Here is a 24320-nt window from a genome sequence, read left to right as displayed (position 1 = left end):
AAGTTAGTACATGTTGTAGTGAGACATAAATAGAATGAGCACAAATATTTGCACTATTTGTGGGATAATTAATTGGATACTTAATCAACGAACTATTTGCACCCAAGTGTCTATAGTGTCTATAGTAAATGGTAGTCTAAAAACAATGTACACTATGCAGGTGGGCTATCTGCTTCATATGTGCGTTCATTAAGTATATTAATTCAGTATTCATGCTGTAGCATATTTAAATCCCTCTCTCACCACTTACGGCCACTCTATCTCAACACTGAAAATACCTTTAAAGACCAAACTCAAAGGCAATTGGATACAACATAATTCATTGATTAAATCGGGAATGTGAGAGTAGGTGTATGTTTGATTCCGACCACTAGACGATGCCATTTGCACATTTACTGCACATCAGTCAGCATAATCGTCAGTGATCTGAACTTCAGTGGCACTTCATCTTCTTTTCAACACGTAACCCATATACAAAAACGAACATGTTTGATTCGAACAAAGCATGTCTATGTTAGCTTTTTATTTTTTGTTATAGATAATCCTTTAGAAAGCTCCATCATATAAAACCTTGAAGGCTGCTCAATTATTGACCCTTATTTGTTCCAGGTATTTTACTTGCATTTAAATGAGTTTTCAGTGTTGATCTGGGGGGGAAACGCCCTTAAAAAATTAAGGGCTTTCCCAGTGATCCTTCTCCAATAAAATCGGATTTATTAATTATATTTTGGGGCGTTACATGATATTAAGCAGAAACTTGTTAAAAAGATGACATCTATATTCAGATTATTTTTAATTAACATGAGGTTTTTATTGACGGAACTTTAAAATTTGGTCTCCCCGTCACTAAAATGTGGTTACATCCTTGATCCAACCTGCTGAAATTTAATAAAAAGACGTGTTCAGTTTTATGGCGCGTTCCAAACTGCCGCGTAATTATTGTCATGTTTTACAAATGCTTCGGGGAAAGGGCATCTTTTCAATTATTTACTTTCTCAACCTGAATTGTTTTCTTGTTTCTGGCATATTTATTTTCAATTGTTTCACGGTTTGACTCTTTCTGCTTGACTATTGTTTTGATTCTAAGAAGCTGATTTGAATCCCCCAGTTACCCAAGAAAAGGAAAGGGGAGCGCTTAGGGGAGAGTCAGAATGCTCAAGAAAGGTTCACACATTTTAAAGCTTAATAATTTAAATGTGCTTGAGTCACCAAGCTCTTGTATGCAAAAAGTTCACATCAATCAGAGAAACATTCTCCTTGACAAATACCGTAATATTAATTCACATTTGGTAAAAGAGTGTTGCTTGTTTTCTCAGGGGAGCATTGTTATAACAATTGATTACATTCTTTATAAATGCATATGCTGCAAATATAATAAAGTCTCCATTGTTCATTCCGCCTCCACCCACACACACACACACACACACACTCTCTCTCTCTCTCTCTCTCTCTCACACACACACACACACACACACACACACACACACACACACGCTACACACAAACACAAGGATACACCAATGTCATAGTCAAGCTTTTAAATTAAACACATCTTCATATGAGCCTTTAACAGAGCTTTGTAAAATACTTTGACAATTTGACCAATATAATACTCTTATTATAATACAATAAGATATATTGATATATAAGATATATATAATAAGATATATATATATATATATATATATATATATATATATATATATATATATATATATATATATATATATATATAATTCCACTAAATTAATGTAGGAAAATTCAAATAACAAGGTGTAGGTAGGTAGCCTTGAGCATCTGCTATTTCACAGTTTTGTTGAGTACTCGTTAATAAAATATCTGCATATATTCAATTACATCTTATTCATGTTTTTTGTTTTTTATTTAATGCTAGTTTGTCTTATATTTTACTCATCTTTAAATCTGCGGTTGTATGCCTGGGCGCTATTAAATATAAATGTTCTCACGGGCGACGTATTTCCAAAATCAATTGTATTTTGCTAGCAGAAACAATAGCTTTTCTTTGAGATAGACAGCGCTTTGAGGTTCAGTGAGAAAATATGTCACTATAACTTTATGAAAATCTATTTTTCTACTCGGAACTTAGGCGTGTGTAACACGGCCAAATACATTTGATCTTACCTCAAATATGCTGGTTAATAAATTTGCTTGGGTCTTTCTTTGCCTCCCTCAAAATGTCTCCTTTCTCATATAAAGTTGAACGAGGCAATGACAAGCATTGTGTTACAATAATAATAATAATAATAATAATAATAATAATATGATTATTATTATTATAAACATTTATTAATTGTAATGATAAGTTTGTCTATCTATATCTATATATTCATTTTTTTGTATTGTATTATTATTGGTCAGAAATGTTTTAAAACTGGTTAATGCCGTTGTAGAGGTAAAAAAGCAAGTTTGCTGCAGCAATCAAAACTTTTGTAGTTTGCATTATGTCAGTGACCACAAACGTATATAACTAAATTAGTACATAAATTAGTATTTATCGCGAGATCAACAGGTTTCAGGCAGTAGCCTACGTTACCCCCCACACACACACACACACATGACTATGTCATGAAATACATGAAAACGTTTGAGAAGTGACCCATATTTGAACACTTTTTCTATTTCATCCAGACCAGAAGGTATTAACCACTGAGCTGTGAGCCTTGTTGTACAAATGACCCCCCCTCTAGCTCTCTCTCTCTCTCTCTCTGATTTCGACATATAGTGTATTGACCAATTGCAATACTTGGTCCCTATTAGCAGCACAGTTCTATATTGTACCTGTCACTGAACACGCAACGCTGCATCACATCATCATCGTGATCATTATCTTATATAATAATAGTAGCAAATGAGGCTGGAGAATCAGCCAGCGTTTCTCTCCCACATCCTAGACCTTGAGCGTCTCAAACCAGCTGAGCTGCACACACATTTGACCAATTAATGAGTTCTCGTTCAACCACAATTGGATAAAGGTAAGAGATCTCTGCATATCTGCATGCTCTTTTACATCTAGAAATCTATTGGAACTGCGCTGGTTTTGTTTTCTTATCTGTTGAGCTATGACAGCATCCATAGTGATTTAAAAGAGGTCAAAGCATTGATGAAGACAGCCAGACCCTTACAATTTTTTCACGTGTCAACATATTGTATTTTCTCCATGTTCCAGCATTGCCTGTTCCACTTGGAAAGCACAACTACCGGTGCACGTCGTTTTCTCACATCTTTAACCGATTCATAATCGAGCAAATGTTAGATCTTAACCATTGAGCAACCTGAACATACATCTCTGCGTATATAGCTTGTTGACACTGCAGATGGTGTAATTTGTGCTTTGAGTTGTTCTCTCGACTCAGGACCACAAAATACGAGTCTGACACTTCGAATGTGATTTTAGAAACCATCAATTAGAAGGCGATTCCACTTTAAAAAAACAAAAACGAAAGTATAAACAGATACAAATTTACACCTTATATATTTGATGTTTCTTTGAAAGTGTATATTCCATAATTTGCCCAAAAAAGATCTGTCCATTTTCCGTTTTAACATTAACCCACAAATCCAAGTTTAGTTTGCCCAACGAGATATCCAATCAGCTTCCGTTTAAGTTTTTTATTTTGTTATTTTTTTTTATCACAGTTTAACGTGGGTCAAACAGATCAGTGATACTTTCTTTGTGCAACTTGCTTTTCAAGACAGAAATGAACATTACAGGACAACGATGCATTTGATTAGGTAAAATGCATGCATGCATTTTATCTCAAAAGTTTTTTCAGTACTAATGCAATCTTTATTTTGAACTAAAATATAACTTCTAAAATTAATTTCAGCATAGGCAACACCTGTACAAAAAAAATATCTGTTAAAAGAAGTAAAATGTAAAAGTGAGGGATGTATGGCGGAATAGCGTTATTAATAACTTATATGAAATGCAGTAATTACTTACCTTGGCCGCCCCTCCCTCCCTGTCACACTTCCTCTCCAGTCCGTTCGCTCTCCAGTCCTCTCCTCCCACTCCCACTCCTCTCTCTGCTCCCCCTCTCTGTCAGTCCGCGCGCCGCGCAAGGGAGAGATTGAAAGTGACACTCACATTTTTGCTCTTGAGATTTTACACGCCGTAATAGGTAGTGGCCTCATCGCACAAAGCAGATATTTTACGTATGTTTTTGCTTCATTTCTCTTTTTGTGCATGCAGCATAGATGGACCTTTTCAGCTTCTGATGCGTCCTCTTTGCTACAGCTGCCGAAGCTTTCAGTTCTGCCCTGTTTGTGCCACGGACACTCGTGACTCAAACTCGCGGTAAATCGTGAGCAACATTGCGAACTACCGGACAGATTGCCATCGGTCGCTTCTCGGAACTTGTGTCTTTTGCTTTGAGGATATCTGTGCTGGGTTCTATCCCGCGCACTGTCCTTTCTCTCTCCCACCCTCACACCCCTCTCTCACTCTTCATGCTGTCTATCTCCTACCTGTACCCCTCAGCTCGGAGTCTCTCAGTTCCAGTGACTCAGTCACAGCGCACAGTGCACGGAGCCCAAGAGTCCAACACCGAACCCAGCCGTTTTCAGTCCTGCGCAAGGCAGCGAGAAGCTCAGCCCTGGATTCAATACTTTTAATCAATGGACAGAGCCCTCTCAACGGCCAACAGAGGTACCGACACGCCATAAGCAGTAAGTGCAACAGTAAATAACTTTCATCCAGTTCTGTACGCATTCACGTAGACTGCTAGAGGTGCTATTATTTGATTCCTAACATCTGCAAATGGATAAACTTCTCTTATATATATTAGCATTAATCTTGTGTTCGAATTTCATAATTATAGGCCAACAGAAGCACATGTTTCATATTGGTAGGCCTATATGTCTACTAATAGCTACTTTCACAAAACACATGCAGCACCTTTGACAATTTCCTTTTATTATCAAGCAACTATAATTTGGCAGAAAGTGATGTCATTTACCTGTAGTAGTGATTCAGTGATTGTCGATTAGAGAGTGTAATCCAGAGCCTTCCATGAACTCAGCTGAGCATTTCAGTTGTCGATAATGACCAGAATAATAATTGCAACAATTAATGAGTCAATTAATTCATTTATTATTATTATTATTATTATTATTATTATTATTAGGCCTATTATTATTATTATTATTACTGAATTTTGTTTATGTAAATTCCTTTTCAAGAATATTGAATAATTGCGATTTATTAAAATATGTAACAACTTTAAAACTGAATTACAAAGTAAGTCATGTTTAGGAAAGGAGTATGCATCCTCTTGCATCCTCTTGTTTGAAATTAAGTGATACTGTTTTCTTTGGATAATTTCGCATAAATATGTATATAGGCTATTCGGCTAAAGCTATACAGTAACTATTTAATTGTCGAAATTCTCCGAAAATCATTTTGCCACAGACGTGTTGTCAATGTCTTAGTCTAGGACGACCGAGAGCGCCAAGTATTTAAAATATAAGTCATTTAAAAATATTTTAATAATTAAAAAAATACATTTGTAACTTTTTCAAAGCGATAGCGCTACGGGGCATTTTGGCATTTCCTTTTTTGAGGAAAACCTGTTTTCCTTCAATTCCAACGAGCTTATTAGGCCTCAAGTTTAGTTTAACACGTGTTTGACTTTTGTCTGCGGTCTCATCGCCCTCATGACTCTGTGTTTGTATGTATGTGTGTGTGTGTGTGTGTGTGTGTGTGTGTGTTTATTTATGTGATTGCTTAATTCACCTGTTCAAAGTTTTAAAGTATTCTGAGGCTTGATATTGAAATTTTGATGTAATGTACGTATTTTAATGTAATAATACAACTGAATTATATAGCAAAAATAATATGACTTATTCTGCTAAGTGCCTTCAGAAGCCTTAGAGTTGTTTAATTGCAAAACTTTAGTCTGTCTATTATTACCGGTGTGTTGCTGTTGTTCATGTTTGGTTAATTAATTAAGGTTTTACAGTATAACAGTATTTAAATATGCTACAATGCAAGTGCAGAGAAAATATTTCACAGATGATTCATGTTTTGTACAAATCTATTGCGTGTGTGTGTGTTTTAGCTACCTGCACGTTGTATAATAGCTATTCATTTAGTACATTAGGGTTAAATATGAGGAAGTAGAGGAGCAACAGCCTATTGCAAAAAGCTACCTGAAACAATAAAGAGAAACAGTGGACTATGTTTGAATCATTAGTTCTATGATAGTTTTATTCAACGTGCGGAGATTATTGACGTAAGTTTTCAATACAATGCTTTATATAGAAATAGCCAAATTACAAACGTTGTCAATTTAGGAGTGAAAACTAATACAGACAGATACACGCAACGTAAAATAATTCAGAATTAATCACCGAGACAACAATTGATTTGTAATTCCATCAGGTTGTTTCTAGATATTTTATAGTAACCTTGGGACGAAAGAAATCAAATATGTGCGACTTTTGCATGTAAGTAAATTGTCTGAATCATTTGGTCGCAGTATTATCAAAACTATACTCTTTTAAAGGAAAATATGTTATGGCATTGTTTTTTCTCTCCCATACGCAACATTTTTCTCCTTAAGTCTTTAAAGCTCGTGAAAATGAATCTTTCACATAAGGAGGATGGATGAAGTAAACCGAGAATTCTTTGCTTAAAGCAAAAAAAAAAAAAAAAAAAAAAATCTGACAAGAAATAAAGAAACTGAGTTAAGTATTGAATTCGCTATCCATCCGATGTAAAAAAACAAAAAAAAAAACAATACACATTAAATGGAACCACATTTGTAGGCCTGTTCTTATTATATATTGATCTATGAAGTAAACAGCTAAATTAAAAAATAAAACACACACACACACAAAGGCCGAGTGCACATTATTTTTTTGTATTATATTAGGCTACATTCGATATTTTTTCTCCCTGTCTTTAAAACTTTAAACCTTTTTGGCAAAGTATTTGAAGAGTCACTCACAAAATCATGCATGTGCAAGATAGTATAGCTCTATAGCTGCCATCAGTGTTTCTTTTTAAAATTATATTGCTCTCTCCATTATTCATTTGAACAAACTTGGCCCCCATAGGTAGCGCAATTTTTTTAATAATTTTTTTTTAGTCAAGAGGAAAATTAAAAACAAAAAGTTAATTAGTCTCTGTTACAGAAAGGTTCTAGAAGTCTCGGCGATTTTACAATAGACGGAAGCCTCTAAGGATTCTCTTTATATCAGAATGGATCAAATCCAGCATTAATTCACGGCAGGTTTTTTCCAGGCCTTACCTACTTACAGTTGTATCAGTAAACCGTGACTTAATGGGGGCGTTTTGGTTCAGCGTCAGAAATTCTTGACATATATTATATTCTATATGTTATAGCTACTAAAGATATATAATAGTCTATTTATGTAATATGTAATACTTTAGAGGCCCATAAGACACCTGTAGCTAGACCTTTCGTATTATGAAGTAAGAAAAGAGTTAAGACGGCTAAAACTGCTTAATTTTTGCAGTGATCCGAAATGTCTAGATAAAATAAGAGATTTAAAAATGAAGAGAAATGTCTCGATCCGGCTTTGACAGTGACAACTACCGGCTAATTAACGGTTAGTTGACAGTTTTGGACGCAGCGGAGCCTGCTACCCCTTCAGACATGACTAATTTTACAATATAGCATGGAAGTCTTTAGCGCTTTTATTTAACGGTTATTACATTATATACAAATAGCTTATTAAGGACATACATTTAAATTAAACACTAGCCTATTATATAAAGTACAATTCATAGAAGTTTTAGAAGTGTTCCCTGACATGTAAACTAAGATTTGGCCTAAATGGGTTCTGCAGTGCCCAGTGGCTTGGTGAACTGGTGTTCTGCCTTTTTTATATAATTAATGTTAATTCGCAGCACATAGCTGATTAAAGCCGAATAACTGTATCCACGCGACACTTAGTGACAAATTTCAAAACTTTTTTGAAACAGATCTCAGCTCATTATTAACAAAAAGATGACAATGCAAAAAGTTAAGAATTGTGGAATGTGTCTCTCTCTCTCTCTCTCTCTCTCTCTCTCTCTCTCTCTCTCTCTCACACTCTCTCTCTCTTATTTCAATTTTCAATTTAAAGTACTTAATTGGCATAATTTATTTACGTACAATATTGCCAAAAACATTATTAATACACAAAACAGATAATGACGATAAAATAATAATAATAATACTAATAATAAAACATTTATTTAAAAATGTTAATAAGAAATTATAAAAAGTTGTATAATAATAAAACTATCCCTCTCCCTTCCTCTCTCTCATTGTTTGTGTTTTGTTCTTTGTGTATTTGCTGAATATTATTTATTATATTTAAGCTATGCAAACTTTTCAGTACTACTATTACAACTAAGACTAATAATAAATAGTGATAAAATAATATATAATATAAAAAAATGCGAGTACAAAATGATGGGGTAGTATTACAGAGTTTTCTCATTTTTGTCTTGTTTACACATTCTTGTTTTAACTAGCTCTTTTGGGGCAATTGCTGTTTGATTTAGCTTAGTTGAGGACGTATTCAGTCATAAATATGTTTTAAAAATATTTATTTAATATAGCTTAAGTTAAAAAAGTTCCCCTGTGGTGTGTGCATCTAAAAAAAAGCTGTGTGGGAACATGGAACATTAATTTATTTGTGTCTGCTTTTGTGAAATGGTACACACACAGAGGTGCACAGTATATTTAATATGTATTTAACACTACATACCTAAATCCAGACCACAGCCACTGCCTTTTGCATTATTGGTTCAATATGTGTATGTGTGTGTGTGTGTGTGTGTGTGTGTGTGTGTGTGTGTGTGTGTGTGTGTGTGTGTGTTCAAGTGTGTTTTATAGCCCTGCTTAGTGTTGTCTACCATGTGTGATTTTTGTCAATGTGTGGTCCCTGGAAGTATCAGAGCTGTGAGCCTGCTCTGTGGTTTGTGTGTGTGTGAGGGTTTGTGTACAGTTGTTTTTCTGCGCTTTTGTCTATTTGTGAGATGGGGAGCAGGGAGGGAGAACATAAACAGCTGCTGCTTATCTTATATATATATATATATATATATATATATATATATATATATATATATATATATATATATATATATATATATATACTGTATATTCATTTATTCATCTTTAACTGTCTAAGATGTTTATTAGCCAACCAACTGTGTTCCCCCTCTTTTCATATCTAAATCTACACCTCCTTCACACGTCTAGTACATTTACATACTCACTCACATTTTGGCAACTGTATTGTTTCAGCAAAGTTCATTTTCTGTCGCACATTAATCAATAAAATGATATCCCAATAACACCAAAATTAGCTGTTTTTATTGTGCCTTAACTATGTATTCATACCAGTTGTACTACACTAGACATATGTATTATAAATATGTTCAAGGAAGTCCAAGTATTGAGTGTACTGTAATAATCTGTCTTGGTAACAGTTTCATCTGCCATCAAATTCATGGGTGATAAGGTGCTATTTATCTGTCCTTCCCTTCCAAACGCACACACCTGTGCTGGAGAGAGACAATGCGGGGGCCTTTAATACGTATCCCTAGACCATCTTCACCAGCTTTATCTATACCCTCACTGAGCCGATGCTTTAATAACCCTGCAATAAATGAGTATCACAGCCCTATTCCCTGGTCAAAAAGGTGAACGCCTTAGCATGTTGTCAACACAGAGATATACCACTGTATCACGACACAGCTTTATCTCATTGCGCATTTGCATTATGTCTCCATTAGTTGTTATTAACTGTTATTAAAATGTTTCTAATCTACTGTTTCCTTTTTGTCATTTGCTATTTTCCTGATGTCTTAAGCTATTGTTCCTTTCTCTCTCTGTTTTACCAACCTTCTGTTTGTTTTCTTAGTATCTCTTTTTCGCTCTCTCCACTGTGTATACTGACCGACAGTGTGAGCATAGTCAGATCAGTAGTGTTTTGTTTACTGCCCTCAGTTTCCTGTGTGTGGTAGAACTGGCAGAGGCCATTCTCAGTGCCAAAGAAAAGAGTGAAATGTGGAGAAAGAGGAAGGTTAGCGAGGGTAAGAGCAGAAAATGTATATTGCATGCTTAAGAGAGAGAGTCTCAGCAGTGTGGTCGTTGTAGTTTGGAAATTTGAGTCTCATGGGATCTGAGTTCTGTTCCACTCCCTCCTCTGGCTTCTCTCATCTACCACTAAAAATAACAGTCATTAGTTATGTTTGTAATGTGTGGCTGCAAGCGTTACAAATAAAAATTGAACTATGCATTTGGTAGTAAATACCTATAGGCACAACATTGAAATTGTAAGAATTGTGGAAGTTGTCAAGAGGGTGTATAAGTAGATTTTGGTTATAACACAGAAAACTGCAAATTTGATTTTGCTTTATTATAAGAAACATTATAATGACAGTTTTTTAGGAATCAAAATCTTGCTTTCAATTTATTTAAACGATCTTCACATTTTTATAGATTATTCTTGATAACGTGCACTGATTAGGCATTTATCTCTTTTGTGTAATCTTTCTGTCAGAGGGATAGCACTTAAACATGGCTAATAACACTGTTATGTTCAATTAAATTCAACAATGTACTGTAACTCCCCTGATGAATACATTCAGTTATGAATGACTTTCTACCATTTATGCTTTATGATATTCTAATGGTTCATACAACTTGTATGTATACTAAGAAATAAACAAGTAATTGTTTTCCCAGTCAGTCAGTTAAAAATAGATTACACTCTCTGTTAATAAGACATGAAAATGTAGTTATGACATTTTTTAAGTGCAGCAAAATCTGGTTGAATTTAAAATCCTGTAAATTCAGAATTTCTGAATTCTAAATTCTTAGATGAATCACATTGCTTTCCATGGGAAGTGCAAATCAATAAAATTTTCTCATCATTGAATGACATCAGTGTATTGCAGATGTGTCTGAAACAGAGTATCACACCTAGTGCAATTCTTAATCAGGCTTGTATTACTCTAGTAGGTGTCAAAAGACACAAAAGTTCACATTCGTTGCATAGCTAGTACCATCTTCATATGTAAGTGATGTGCAGAAACACTGGAGCTGGTTTTATCTCCCAATCAAATATCTGGAGTTAGGGCGGAGGAGGATCAGAGAGAAAGAAAGAGAGGGAGAGTTTGGCATAGAGATGGAAGAAGTGATTCAGGCAAGCTCTTGATTGGGAACGAAGGACTTATTAGAATCAGGCAGGTTTGAACCTGTGAAGCCCAGTAAATGGAGGAACAAAGACACCCCATGATGATGAACTAAGGCTGATAAAATATTTTAAGGGTTGAAAATACAGTAAAGTAATGGAGGGTGAAGTGAGGCAAGCAAAGGAAAAACTTGTATCGTCACTGATGGCAGAAATCTTTTAGCACAATAGTCATTGTGTCCATTTGCGGTTTCAGGCTTAAGAATTTTTGCTCAGTTCCATGCCTGTATCTAAAACATCCAAAGACACTTTTTGAGAAGAGATTTTATTTTGCCCCTGGGACTGCAAGTCTAATGGGCAAGCCCACATCGTAGATGAGCTGTTAATTAAAACCAGATCTGTTCACCTCATACAGCTGAAGTGGATCTCAATGATCTTACACTAAGTAGTGGGTTTTATCCGTTGTGCTTTAGGACTTGATCCTCTGCTGTTTGTGAGGTGCTGTGCTTTCAAACTTTGTGCCTGCTTTTTGATAGGACTTGAACATAAGCGGTTATACTTTTTAACAGATGCATGTACACTGGGGAAATGGTCCTAAGCCAACAGCTCATTGAATAAAAGGTTTTTTAACTATTCTTTTTCCAAACTGAGTTTTATGTGCTGCGTTCTACATTTCACCACAGTTTCCTGGTGAAATTAACACTAGAGGCGCTACAACAACTGTGCGTTTTATTCACTTGCACACAAATCACAAGTACAATGGCTGATTATGACTTCATAAACACTTTGTTTTCGTTCTGTCTGAATCAGAATCAGGATGAGCTTTCTTACCAAGTAAGCTTGCACACACAAGGAATTTTTCATGGTGACAGAAATTTCCAGTGCAAATGCAACCATACATACATGCACACAAACACATACATTTAAACATATAGTGATATTAAAAAAAGGATATAACAGATGAAAATATACAATAGAGTAATACTGTTGTTAGAATATTTTATATACAGATGTACAGTTATGTGCAGGTGATGTAATGTATTGAAGAATAGGTAGGATATGTTAAAGAATATAAATGAAACATGGATATAAGTAGGAAGATATGGAATGCATATTGCACATGGTTGTATTGACAGATGGAAAGTATTTTGGGGCAGTTTTAACTGTTCATGAGGAGGATGGCCTGAGGGAAATTATTTTTCCTGTGCCTGGCTGTTCTGGAGCTCAGTGCTCTGTCAAGCTGGCCAGAGGGCAACAGTTCGAAAAGGAGGTGTGTTGGGTGAATGGGGTCAAGTGTGATTTTACTCACACACTGCTATTTTATGACATAGAAAAATTTTGCTCTAAGGCAGAATTTGAAAACGATAAATTTTTATGCTTGTATTACAGACCCACCCGCATTTACACACTTATTCCAATTTGATTAGCTTCCACGGTAACTCACCTGATAGAGTGTTGGTCTTATTCCTAAAATTGTGATTCGAGGTGAGTCAAGCACACAAGCTAACACATGAGCCGAAAGCTAAACAAAATGGCTTCGTTGCTTCAGAAAATTTGTTTTTCTTGTCACATTTGCTTTTATTGATTATATTTATGTGTTGATTTACAGCAGTGTTTCCCAACCCTGTTCCTGGAGGCCCCCAAACACTGCACATTTTGCATATCTCCCTTTTCTGACACAGCCAATTCAGGTCTTGGAGTCTCCACTAACAAGCTTATGAGTTGAAACGGGTGTGTTTGATTAGGGAAATTTCCAAAATGTGTAATGTTGGGGGGCCTCCAGCAACAGGGTTGGTAACCATTGGTTTCAGAGTAAGGATGTCTGTTTTATTTACCTCTCATTTGTTTTTAAACATTATTGATTAGGTTTAGGTTAAAGCTTTAGGTTATGGAGGCACCTTTTACTCATTATCCATTCACCTTAAAAAAAACCCTCGTCTGATTAAGACACCATTTCCCTTGAATTTGGTGCCCCTTGTTGGACATTTCACTGGGAATCTGCAGCAAAATGTGTAATGAAGCATTTAATTTATTTTTGCAAAAATGTTGCTACGGTCACGTCATTTTCATGTGATCAGCTGCTAACAGCAGTTTTAATTGGAATGCTTGGTTTAATGGGTGCTATTAATTTTGTATATATATATATATATATATATATATATATATATATATATATACAGTGGGTACGGAAAGTATTCAGACCTCCTTAAATTTTTCACTCATTGCAGCCATTTGCTAAAATCATATAAGTTCATTTTTTTTTTCCTCATTATTGTACACACAGCACCCCATATTGACAGAAAAACACAGAATTGTTGACATTTTTGCACATTTATTAAAAAAGAAAAACTGAAATATCACATAGTCCTAAGTATTCAGACCCTTTGCTGTGACACTCATATATTTAACTCAGGTCAGAGACAGAATTGTGGCAAGGCACAGATCTGGCCAAGGTTACAAAAAAATTTCTGCTGCCCTTAAGGTTCATAAGAGCACAGTGGCCTCCATAATCCTTAAATGGAAGATGTTTGGGATGACCAGAACCCTTCCTAGAGCTGGCCGTCCGGCCAAACTGAGCTATCGGGGGAGAAGAGCCTTGGTGAGAGAGGTAAAGAAGAACCCAAAGATCACTGTGGCTGAGCTCCAGAGATGCAGTCGGGAGATGGGAGAAAGTTGTAGTAAGTCAACCATCACTGCAGCCATCCACCAGTCGGGGCTTTATGGCAGAGTGGCCCGATGGAAGCCTATCCTCAGTACAAGACACATGAAAGCTCGCATGGAGTTTGCTAAAAAACACCTGAAAGACTCCAAGATGGTGATAAATAAGATTCTCTGGTCTGATGAGACCAAGATAGAACTTTTTGGCCTTAAATCTAAGCGGTATGTGTGGAGAAAACCAGGCACTGCTCATCACCTGTCCAATACAGTCTCAACAGTGAAGCATGGTGGTGGCAGCATCATTGCTGTGGGGGTGTTTTTCAGCTGCAGGGACAGGACGACTGGTTGCAATTGAGGGAAAGATGAATGCGGCCAAGTACAGGGATATCCTGGACAAAAACCTTCTCCAGAGTGCTCTGGACCTCAGACTGGGCCGAAGGTTCACCTTCCAACATGACAATGACCCTAAGCACACCGCTAAAATAACGAAGGAGTGGCACAACAACTCTGTGACTGTTCTTGAATGGCCCAGCCAGAGCCCTGACTTAAACCCAATTGAGCATCTCTGGAGAGACCTGAAAATGGCTGTCCACCAACGTTTACCATCCAACCTGACAGAACTGGAGAGGATCTGCAAGGAGGAATGGCAGAGGATACCCAAATCCAGATGTGAAAAACTTGTTGCATCTTTCCCAAAAAGACTCATGGCTGTATTAGATCAAAAGGGTGCTTCTACTAAATACTGAACAAAGGGTCTGAATACTTAGGACCATGTGATATTTCAGTTTTTCTTTTTTAATAAACGTGCACAAATGTCAACAATTCTGTGTTTTTCTGTCAATATGAGGTGCTGTGTGTACAATAATGAGGAAAAAAAATGAACTTAAATGATTTTAGCAAATGGCTGCAATATAACAAAGAGTGAAAAATGTAAGGGGGTCTGAATACTTTCCGTACCCACTGTATATATATGTCCTTGTTATGTTCATTTTCTTCACCTGTTCCTCATGTGCTGTTCCTTGCCTATATATTGTGCCCTCTTCCCTCTTGTATTTGGCATATTATTTTGTTACTAGTCATTGTGTTCCTGTTCCTGTCTTGTTCCTGTTCCCTGTCGGTCTTAGTTATTATCCTTATTCTAGTTTATGTTTAGATTGTTTCCCTCCCCCATGAGAGTTTTGTGTTGTCAGTTGTTTTATTAAAATTATTTTTATTTTCACTCATTCCTGCATTTGGGTCCTCATTCCTGACACATTCCGTAATATCATGATCTGATCATCATGGACCCAGCAGAAGTTAGTTTTTCTTTTTGTCCATAACTTTCCACACGACGCAGAGCCAAGCAGGCCAGGAAACACTTCCGACACTGGCAGGAGGACAAGTTGGTGAAGAGGTATGCGTTGAATGTTTTGATGCTGTCCTCGGGTCTGGGTCATGGTCAGGCTAGCCTTATGCAATTGTTTAGGGCTGGTCTGAATGATCCCATTAGGGCTTGTGTCCCAGAGATGGGTGAAGTGGGAAGTCTTACCGCTACAATCAAGTTTGACTTGAAAAGGGAGGAGTTTATCTCAGTCTGTGCATCAGAGGACTTCCTTCCTTCCTTCATTCCAGCCAGCCACAGAGGCAGTTCCCCTGTTGCTGCCAGCTCTCCCGACCACGGCGGCCGTTGAGTTCCCTGAGGCAGTCGACAAGCTCTGTCCAGTTCCCTGTGGCAGTCAACGAGCCTGTCCTGTTCCCTGTGGCCATCTCCGTGTCCGTCCAGTTCCCTGGGGTTGTCAACAAACCCGTCCAGTTCCCTGTGGCCATCAACAAGCCTGTCCTGTTCCCTGTGGTCATTGACAAGCCCGTCCAATTCCCTGTGGTTATTGAGTCTGTCCAGTTCCCTGAGGCTGTTGACAAGCCCGACCAGTTCCCTGTGGTAATTGAGTTTGTCCAGTCTCCTGTGACCATTGAGGAGCCTGTCCAGTCCCCTGTGGACTTCGACGATCTTGGCCAGTCCCCTGTGGCCGTCGACGATCCTGTCCAGTCCCCTGTGACAATCAACGATTCTGTCCAGTCATCAGCAGTTACCATCCAGTCCAGCGGAGGAGCCTGCTGCTATTTCCACCCACAGGAGGAGGAGAAAGAGGAGGAGGTCCCTACATCACAGTTTGCTGCAGCGTTCCAGAAGGGGTCCAAGCCTGCTGCAGCTGCAACCCAGCCTGACCCTTTGCCTGTGGCTGTCCAGTCTGAACCTTTTCCAGTGGCCGCCCACGTCCAGTCAGACCACTATCCAGTGGCCTCCCACATCCAGTTAGACTGGCAAGTCACACGCCTTGTCAGAAACCTGCCCTGCAGCCATCTATGTCCAGTCTAACACTGTCCAGTTCTCAGTGGCCACCAATGCCGTCTGACCCTGTCCAACTCTCAGCATCCGCAACTGACCTCACCATCTGCCCAGAGGCCGTCATCCAGCTGTATACGAATCCCAGTAACCAGCACCCATCAGACACCAGAGACTAGTGTGTTGCTCAGTTCAGTGGCCAACACTCATGATTCTGTTCTGTCTGCCTTTTGATCTATGTTTGTTTTCTGTTTATGTGTGTGTGTCATGTGTATGTGTAATTGGCTATGTCTGTGTTTCTGTTAGCCGTGTGCATCCCTGTCCCTGCCTCCTCGTTACCCTTGACACTCTCCCTTGTTTAGTCCTTGTTATGTTAATTACCTTCACCTGTTCCTCATGTGCCTTGCCTATATATTGTGCCCTCTTCCCTCTTGTATTTGTCAAATCGTTTTGTGAGTTTTGTTCAGTGGCTAATTCTCAGGGCCAGCAAAGGCTTCTCTGCTTGTCTAACATGCCAAATAAATAAATATCACCTTTTTTCCTATGTTTTTTAACCGCTATACACTCTTACTTAATCTACAAACAGATAGAGAAAAATCCAGTCAGAATTTATTCCTTGATGCTTACAAGCAAAGTGTGACAACTGTTTCACAAATCGCATCCCCAAAGCAGCACGTGAGTTTCAGCTCCACCCATTCATACCTTCAGAATTTACACAGAATCCATGTGAATCCAGAATCCAATGCATCTTTAAGTCAGAATTACAGCTTCTCGAAACTTCTAACTTCTTACAAAGGCTTGTGCAGAAATTCTCAACTCAGATTTTGCTAAGATGCAGGTGCATGAACACAAACATGTGGGTACTTAGGGAGATGTACACAAGTGAAAAACATTCACTTTATTAAGTCATATCGATAAATGAGTTTGTTTCCACGTTACATGATATTAAAGCTTGTCTAATCAACGCCTGCAGAAACAGGTGTGTAAAACATGGTAAATTATAATCTCTTTTGATAATCATACAACTGAAGCACAAATGCTAGCACTGAAGCATTGTTTGTCAGTTGGGTTGCTAGAAGACATCTCTAATGACAGTCAAACCCCTGCTAAGCTAATGTGAGCATTGCAGTTTTGTTTCCTTAAACATCATCTTCCGAATATCAGAGAATGGAATGCATTTATGGTTGGAGATATCAAGTAGGAATATCCCACATCCAACTTCAATGGAATGCAGCATAAACGAGTACCCTGACGAAACGAAATGTATTGCAAGCAACATTTAAATCGCAAATATTATTGCTTGAGCATTAAGTGCTGTTTACATTTCTGGCTTTCGTGCGTGGACGTGTTTGTAAAAAGTCAATTGGTAATATTAGTTAGCTGCGATATAATGTATGATGCCCAAAGGCATAGGGTGTCTTATTCATTGTGAAACTGTGTTTTATGAATCACACTGAAGGCCTAGACTTTAAATGCACAGCCCACCACTGGTTTTGTTACTAGTCATTCTGTTCCTGTTCCTATCTTTTCCTGTTCCTGGTCGGTCTTTGTTATTATCCTTGTACTAGTTTACGTTTTCATTTGTTTTCTCTCCCCATGAGCATTTTGTATTGAATGTAATATTTTACGTTTTAATAAAAAAAAGGTTTTTCACTCATTCCTGCATTTGGGTCCTCATTCCTGACACATTCTGTGACAGTATATCTATTACTGTAGTGTGTCGTTCACACTTGAGATCGATTAAATTCAAAGGCTCTTTAAACCGAAAAAGTGTTTGTGTACAGTTTGGATCATAAGTTTGTGTCCCCTAAGCAGCACTCTAACACATATCCTTCTACCCAAATGCCCTTAAAGTATTTCTCCTTCCACTCACTTGTTAAACTCTAAAGAATTCAGACACTTGCTTTCTGGACCCAAGCTAGTTTTCTAATCACAGAGTCTAATGATTTTAATTTATTATTCATTTAGAAAATTTTGCCTCAGCTTGTAATCCTCTTTGACTTTTTTGTTCTGTGATGGTGTTTTTCTTGTCAAGGCCTGAGAAAGGATGAGTGATGTTTTTTGCATAACCACAGGGAGGAGGATCTATGTTTTAGACTCATCACAGTCCCTCTGTATTAAATGAAATGCAAATCAAAGCATTCCTTTAGGCTTGTGGGGAGTATGTCCACAGTCTTTAACTTTTGGTATGGACTCAATACTGCCTGGCACTGACTCTGATGGACATTACTAATATTAGGTTTTTTCTGGAAAACAAAGACCTCTGGAAACTGTCCCCAATGGAGATTCTGGCTCAGAGAAATATGTACACACATTCACATGTATTGGGCAGTATTATATTTGCACACAAATGCACTTTATTAGAAACACCTGTATACCTACTTATTCATGTAATTATCTAGTCAGCCAACCATGTGGCAGAAGTACAGCGCATAAAACCATTCAGATATGGGTCAAGAGCTTCATTTAATGATCACATCAACCATCAGAATGGGAAAAAAATAGATCTCAGTGATTTTGATCATGTCATGATTGTTGGTGCCAGACGGCCTGGTTTGAGTATTTCTTTTAATTCTAGGATTTTCACACAGAACAGTCTCTAGAAATTCTTCTAGAAATGGTTCCAAAAACAAGTGAGCGGCAGTTCTGCAGAACGAAATGCCTTGTTGGTGAGAGAGGTCAACAGAATATCACCAGACTGGTTTGAGCTGACATAAAGGCTATAGTAACTCCGATAACCACTTTGTACAATTGTAGTGAGCTGAATAGCATCTCAGAATGCACAACATGTCGAACCTTGAGGCAGATGGGCTGTAACAGCAGAAGACCATGTTGGACACTTTATTAGGACCATAGTGTTCCTAATTAAGTGTTCAGTAAGTGTAATTACGATTACTTTGTTAGTGACTTAATAATTAATAAAAAATATTTTTTTCATATTCTTCATATAGTATATTTATATGTATATAAAAGTAAATATATATAAAAAAAATATATATATATATATTAAAAGTTCTGGCATTTTGGCTACACATGCTGCACACAGATACACGTGTACTATCTTAATGAGTACATCCCATAGACTTAAATATTTTATTATAAAGCTAATTACAATTACTATAGACTAACCATAATAAAAAACCTCTAGCATTTTCCCTCCAAATTTTGTCATATTTAGCTCACTTCTGGAGACAAGTTTGTCTCCAAACTATAGCTAAGTAAACCCACACACACACACGTACACGCACGCTCACACTAGTTTACATTCCCCACAGACTCTGGTGAAGAACGAGACACTGAGTCTCAGCTTTTCTGTTTGCTGATAGCGATGATAAGATCCTCTTAAACAATCTCATGTATTTTGGGGCACAGTCTTGAGTTTGATGTCTGTGTGTTGTCTACTAGCCACAGCGTTTTAGTTTCTGTTTATGTCAAGTCATGGGGAATCCTCTGACTTGGGAGAGAAGTTTCCTTGTAAAAAAAAAAAGCTCCTTAAAGAATGCTAATGGAATTTCTATCGTAATTTGGAAAAAATCTGAAAAGGATCAAATTACAACCCTCTATGTATGAATGAAGAATCAAATAAGATCCCACTGGATAAACTGTCAGTGTCAACGCTACTATGTCTTTGTTTGAAAAGGCATTCAGTTTAGACCTCTCATCCACACTGGAAAGATGTTTGCCTCCACCAAAAACTGAGACATACGAAACACTCTCCATAACCGCATACTTTGGAAAATTATGTTAGGAAACTAAAAATTGATAAGTGTGGACATGGCTTGAAACTCAAATTCAAATTATAATTGAAAACATTTTCAGTAGATTTATGTTTTCTTTTCTTTTTTTTTAGTTTACCAATAAGATTTTTGTCCATTCTCATTTTATCTTTAGGATATGTTCCAAATTATTATTCTTTTTTAGTTTAGATATGCCATTAACCATCTATTAGCATTCCTTTGGAATGTTTTGAATATCATGATCATGGTGAGAGCGTGTGGATAAGACTAGGATTGTTTGTTGTTTTGCACCTTCTTACAATTAAGCCTCACAGGGTGACAGAACAAGCTGAATATACAGCTAGATTATTCCTTTTAATTTTATACTATGATATTTTTATTTTACTCTGATATTTGCTGTGGAAACCAGTTCTATTAAACACCATGTCTTTTAAAAATGTTCCATCTATCTATCTATCTCTCTTTCTTTATGTCTTCCTTTCCCTCACTCTCTTGCTCATTCCACTCTCATTTTTTGTTATTGTTGTATATACAGTTTATGATGTTCAACGAAAAAGCATGTACTTTGATGTTGATTGTGTTTTTGACAGCTCTCTCTACCTCACTCAGGTCCATATCCTCTGGCTGGTGTTCCCCCTGTGGTGTGGAGGGGGATGGAGCGATGTGGAGGAGAGAGCCCTCATTTGCGGGAGAGCCCAGAGCGACGCGGGAGCAGCAGTCCTGATATTGGTGGTCCCCCACAAAAAATAGGCCGTCTGGAACTTAACGGCAGTCCAACCGGACACCACAGTCGCCACAACGGGGCCCATCAAAGACCCCTCGGAGGTAAGACACTCACTTTATGAACCCACTTCTGTCCCTAAATGTAAATATATATATAGACAGATAGATAGATAGATAGATAGATAGATAGATAGATAGATAGATAGATAGATAGATAGAGAGATACAATGTATATATTTTTTTGCGCATTGGACTCTTATTAATTACATGGTAGAGAAAGATGGAAATTTAGGGGGTTAAAGAGAGGATCAGGACATGTTGCAAGCCAGGCACAAACCTACATCAACCACATGAGCATCAAAAATGTGTGTGGTGTCCTCCATCAGTATTTTCATAATACTACATGAAATGTCCTTGACAATATGGGGGCCCCCGTAGTTTGCCTATAGGGAGTTCCGACACTACACTGATGTTAAGCAGTACATAACAGCTCCAACAAATATAGGCTGGGTTTCCCGATGCACTAAGAAGAATGTTAGTAGCACTTATAAGTAGTATTTAATTTCTTAAGCATGTTTCCCAAAAAAATTGTTATCTAAGTTATCTAACTGTTCATATGTCCATTAAGTGCAACGTAAACGTATCTTTCTTGCATCTTTTACAGTTTATCAGAGACAAAGGGACATTTAGTTACTACTGCTACTGTAAACTGTTTCAGAGGATAAAAAAGTGTTGAAAAAGAATTGCATTGAAATCAGTCTTCTCAGTCTGCGCATGTGACGTGATAGGTCTAAATTTACAAGACACATAATTAAGCAATATCACACTCGCAATAGTGAGATATGGCCCTACATCAGCACTGCTGTGTTTCGGTTGCAGGCTGAGTGTTGGAGGTAATCACAGCAGTGCTGATTTAGGGCCATGTAGCACGATTGCGAGTGTGATATTGCTTATATACAACAACAACAAAATTAAGAAAAAATGTAATACGATCATAAAAAATGCATTTGTGTATGGAACTACTTTCTTATGCAACGGATCAGAATCTGCCATTGTTGGTTCAAACCAAATAATACGTCCAAGCCTCCGTTAGTAATTAAAAAATGTTGCTTCAGAAACAGTATCACGGCTTGTGCTGTTTCTAATAAGTTATTGGATAAACAAGGGTGTATGTGTGTGTGTGTGTGAGAGAGAGAGAGAGAGAGAGAGAGAGAGAGAGAGTGTGCGATCACCTGTTGCCACACCCAAGCAGAGATGCTGTCAGATTTCTCAGTGGAAAAATAGCCATCCAAGCGGGGGTATTTCTCCCTATTTCACAGTAACCGGTGCACAAAAGTCTTTCTCTTTAGAAACCGCAATATTCTCTGCCATTTTAAACAGAACATCTTCTCCAATGTGGAAAGTCCAGTAAGAGGTAAGTGCCTTGAGTTGTAATTAATCAGTCTGTTGTGTTTCTGCTGTGATGAGCCTTAATGCTGAAGTTGTTAGTTTAAAACCGTTTAAAGCTATTTTCTAGCTTTAGTAATGTAGTAGTAATACAAGCGATCACGGAGTGCTGTTGTATGTAAAAACTTGCTGACATGCATTCACTTCAAGTCACCAAACTGGCTCATATTACACACAAAAATTATCTTTTTCCTCCACCTGCTGGCTGTTATAGGTAACGTAAACAAATACTATTTCATTTTAATCTTTTATTGGCCTTCTTTGATAATCATAACAAAATGGCAATAGAAAGGGGGATATTTTCTTATTAAACAGATTTATTAAGAAGGCATATGTGAGTAATGTGACCCTGCAGTTTAAAACTTAAATAAATAGGCCTAAATAAATAATTCAAATATTTTTAACAAAGGAGAATAGAGTGAGAGTGCAATGAGCGACTTCAACCAGGGCAGCCAACTGCTATTTAATGTCAGAGGGTATGAATGATTCCTCCAGCCTGGCCTGCAAGAATTTTCTCAGGTCATGAATGTGTAAAGCCACTTCTGTGGCTGATAAGTGGTTATGCTGTACAATCTCCAGTGCATGGTTAAAAGTGGCTGTTTGCTTGAGTGAGAAGCCAATCCAAAGTTTAGTGCAAGGATCGTTGGAAATGTCTTTAAGAAACTTTGGGCCTTTTTTCTTGAGAAAGAAATTATGCATGCAGACCATTGAAAAGGTGTAGTATTCTTTCAGGAGTTGGACCAAGAGAGAGGAAACGTGTATTGCCATGCTGCAGTAATTTCTGATAGTCCAGCTCACAAAAGTGAGTACGTTGCATATGACAGCTTCATATCTGGTGCGGGCAGAAGAACATTTTAGATCATACAATTTCTTCATCAGTTTTACAGTGCAGTCAGCCAACCGAAAACTATGACCGGGCACAACAGAATGTTAAGCTCTGAACATTGCTTCCCAAAAAAATCACTAACACTTGGTGTGGCACACTTTTAGCAGCATCCACATGCTTTTTTGTATGAACATGCCAGAGTGGCCTCCATGGGCGATGGAAAAGCAAGCTCCACAAATGTCACCCCTCACTTTACTATGCTCTGTCTGTGACTCCTTTTTTAGAAATTGTATCTCTTTTTGAAGATCCTCATTTAATGTGCATGCACACTTCCTTGTCATTTTTCCAGCTGCAATTTCATGTGTGCTCTTTCAAACTGACTCTTCAATCAGTTTACTAACCACTTTTCAATAAGGTTCCATTTGTTTACATTAGTTAACATGAACCAATAATAAACAATACTTTTACAACATTAATTATTCTTGGTTGATGTTAATTTCAACATTTTAAAATCACAAGTTGTATATGTTAATATTAATAAATGAACCATGAACTAACATTGAACACTTATACTTATAAAATAGCATTAACAAAGATTAATAAATGGTATAACAAATATATTGTTCATTGTAAGATCATGATACCTAATGCATTAATGTTAAAAAAATGTAACATTTTTGTAAAGTGTTACTCAAATTGCATGTTTCATAATTGCAGGAAGGCTACAAATATACACAGTGTGCCATGCCTAAAACTCTAACCAGACAATCTATTAATATTTAGATAGGTATATGAGTAGTTTCATATTGATTTCCATCATTTTAATCCTGTTCTGTGTGCATCTGTTCAGTTTCCATTCAAAGAAACAAACATATAGGCTATGTGAGAGTTCCTTATGATTTGCATTGCTTGCATTCACATTACATCTTACCAAAGTCATTATTATACACATTACGGTCTTACCAAAGTCATCATTATTGCTTTAATTAAATTAAGTAATTGTTAATAGCATTTGATGCCTCTACAAGGTTACATACAATTTCCATGTTTGTTATTTCCACATTATTTTCATTTTGAGAAGACAAACTCCTGGACCCATTGGCCAAAGTTTCAGCACCATTGGCCGGACAGCTCCCTTAACGAAACACTTAAGTTCAACTTTATAACGAGCAATCTACGTGCTAGTTTGGGAAATATACATTACTCCATTGATAGCAAATGAGAAATGTTGGTTAAAATTATCATAATAGCTTAAGTTACAACGTTATCAGAGAAACTCAGCTCTTGTCATTTTTAATAATTGATTTAAAGCGTTCATCTAAAATTGAAAGGAATTAGCTACAAATTCAGAAGGATAAATCCAGAAGAACCAGTAATCCTCCTGAGCCTTTATATTCTCAGTTTAAAAAATTAATCAGTTAATTATTTT

The 24320-nt window shown here is 37.1% G+C and overlaps 1 protein-coding gene across 2 annotated transcripts in view; it reads left to right on the top strand.

Moving 5' to 3' along the window:
• The first annotated feature begins 2891 nt into the window (after window positions 1-2891).
• LOC127654819 (DNA-binding protein SATB2-like) overlaps window positions 2892-24320 on the top strand; it is a 56267-nt gene continuing 34838 nt past the window's right edge. The window contains exons 1-3 of one of the 2 annotated variants that reach the window (XM_052142273.1): window positions 2892-2993; window positions 4502-4689; window positions 20506-20721. In XM_052142273.1, the coding sequence (XP_051998233.1) occupies window positions 20550-20721 (172 nt within the window). In that variant the 5' untranslated portion in view covers window positions 2892-2993; window positions 4502-4689; window positions 20506-20549. Of the gene's footprint in view, window positions 2994-4325; window positions 4690-20505; window positions 20722-24320 lie in introns of those variants that run through there. The other variant, XM_052142274.1, reaches the window with a different exon arrangement.

Source organism: Xyrauchen texanus, chromosome 14 (genome assembly GCF_025860055.1).
Source record: "Xyrauchen texanus isolate HMW12.3.18 chromosome 14, RBS_HiC_50CHRs, whole genome shotgun sequence".
Lineage (NCBI taxonomy): Eukaryota > Metazoa > Chordata > Actinopteri > Cypriniformes > Catostomidae > Xyrauchen > Xyrauchen texanus.
This window is presented reverse-complemented; position numbering and strand designations above follow the sequence as displayed.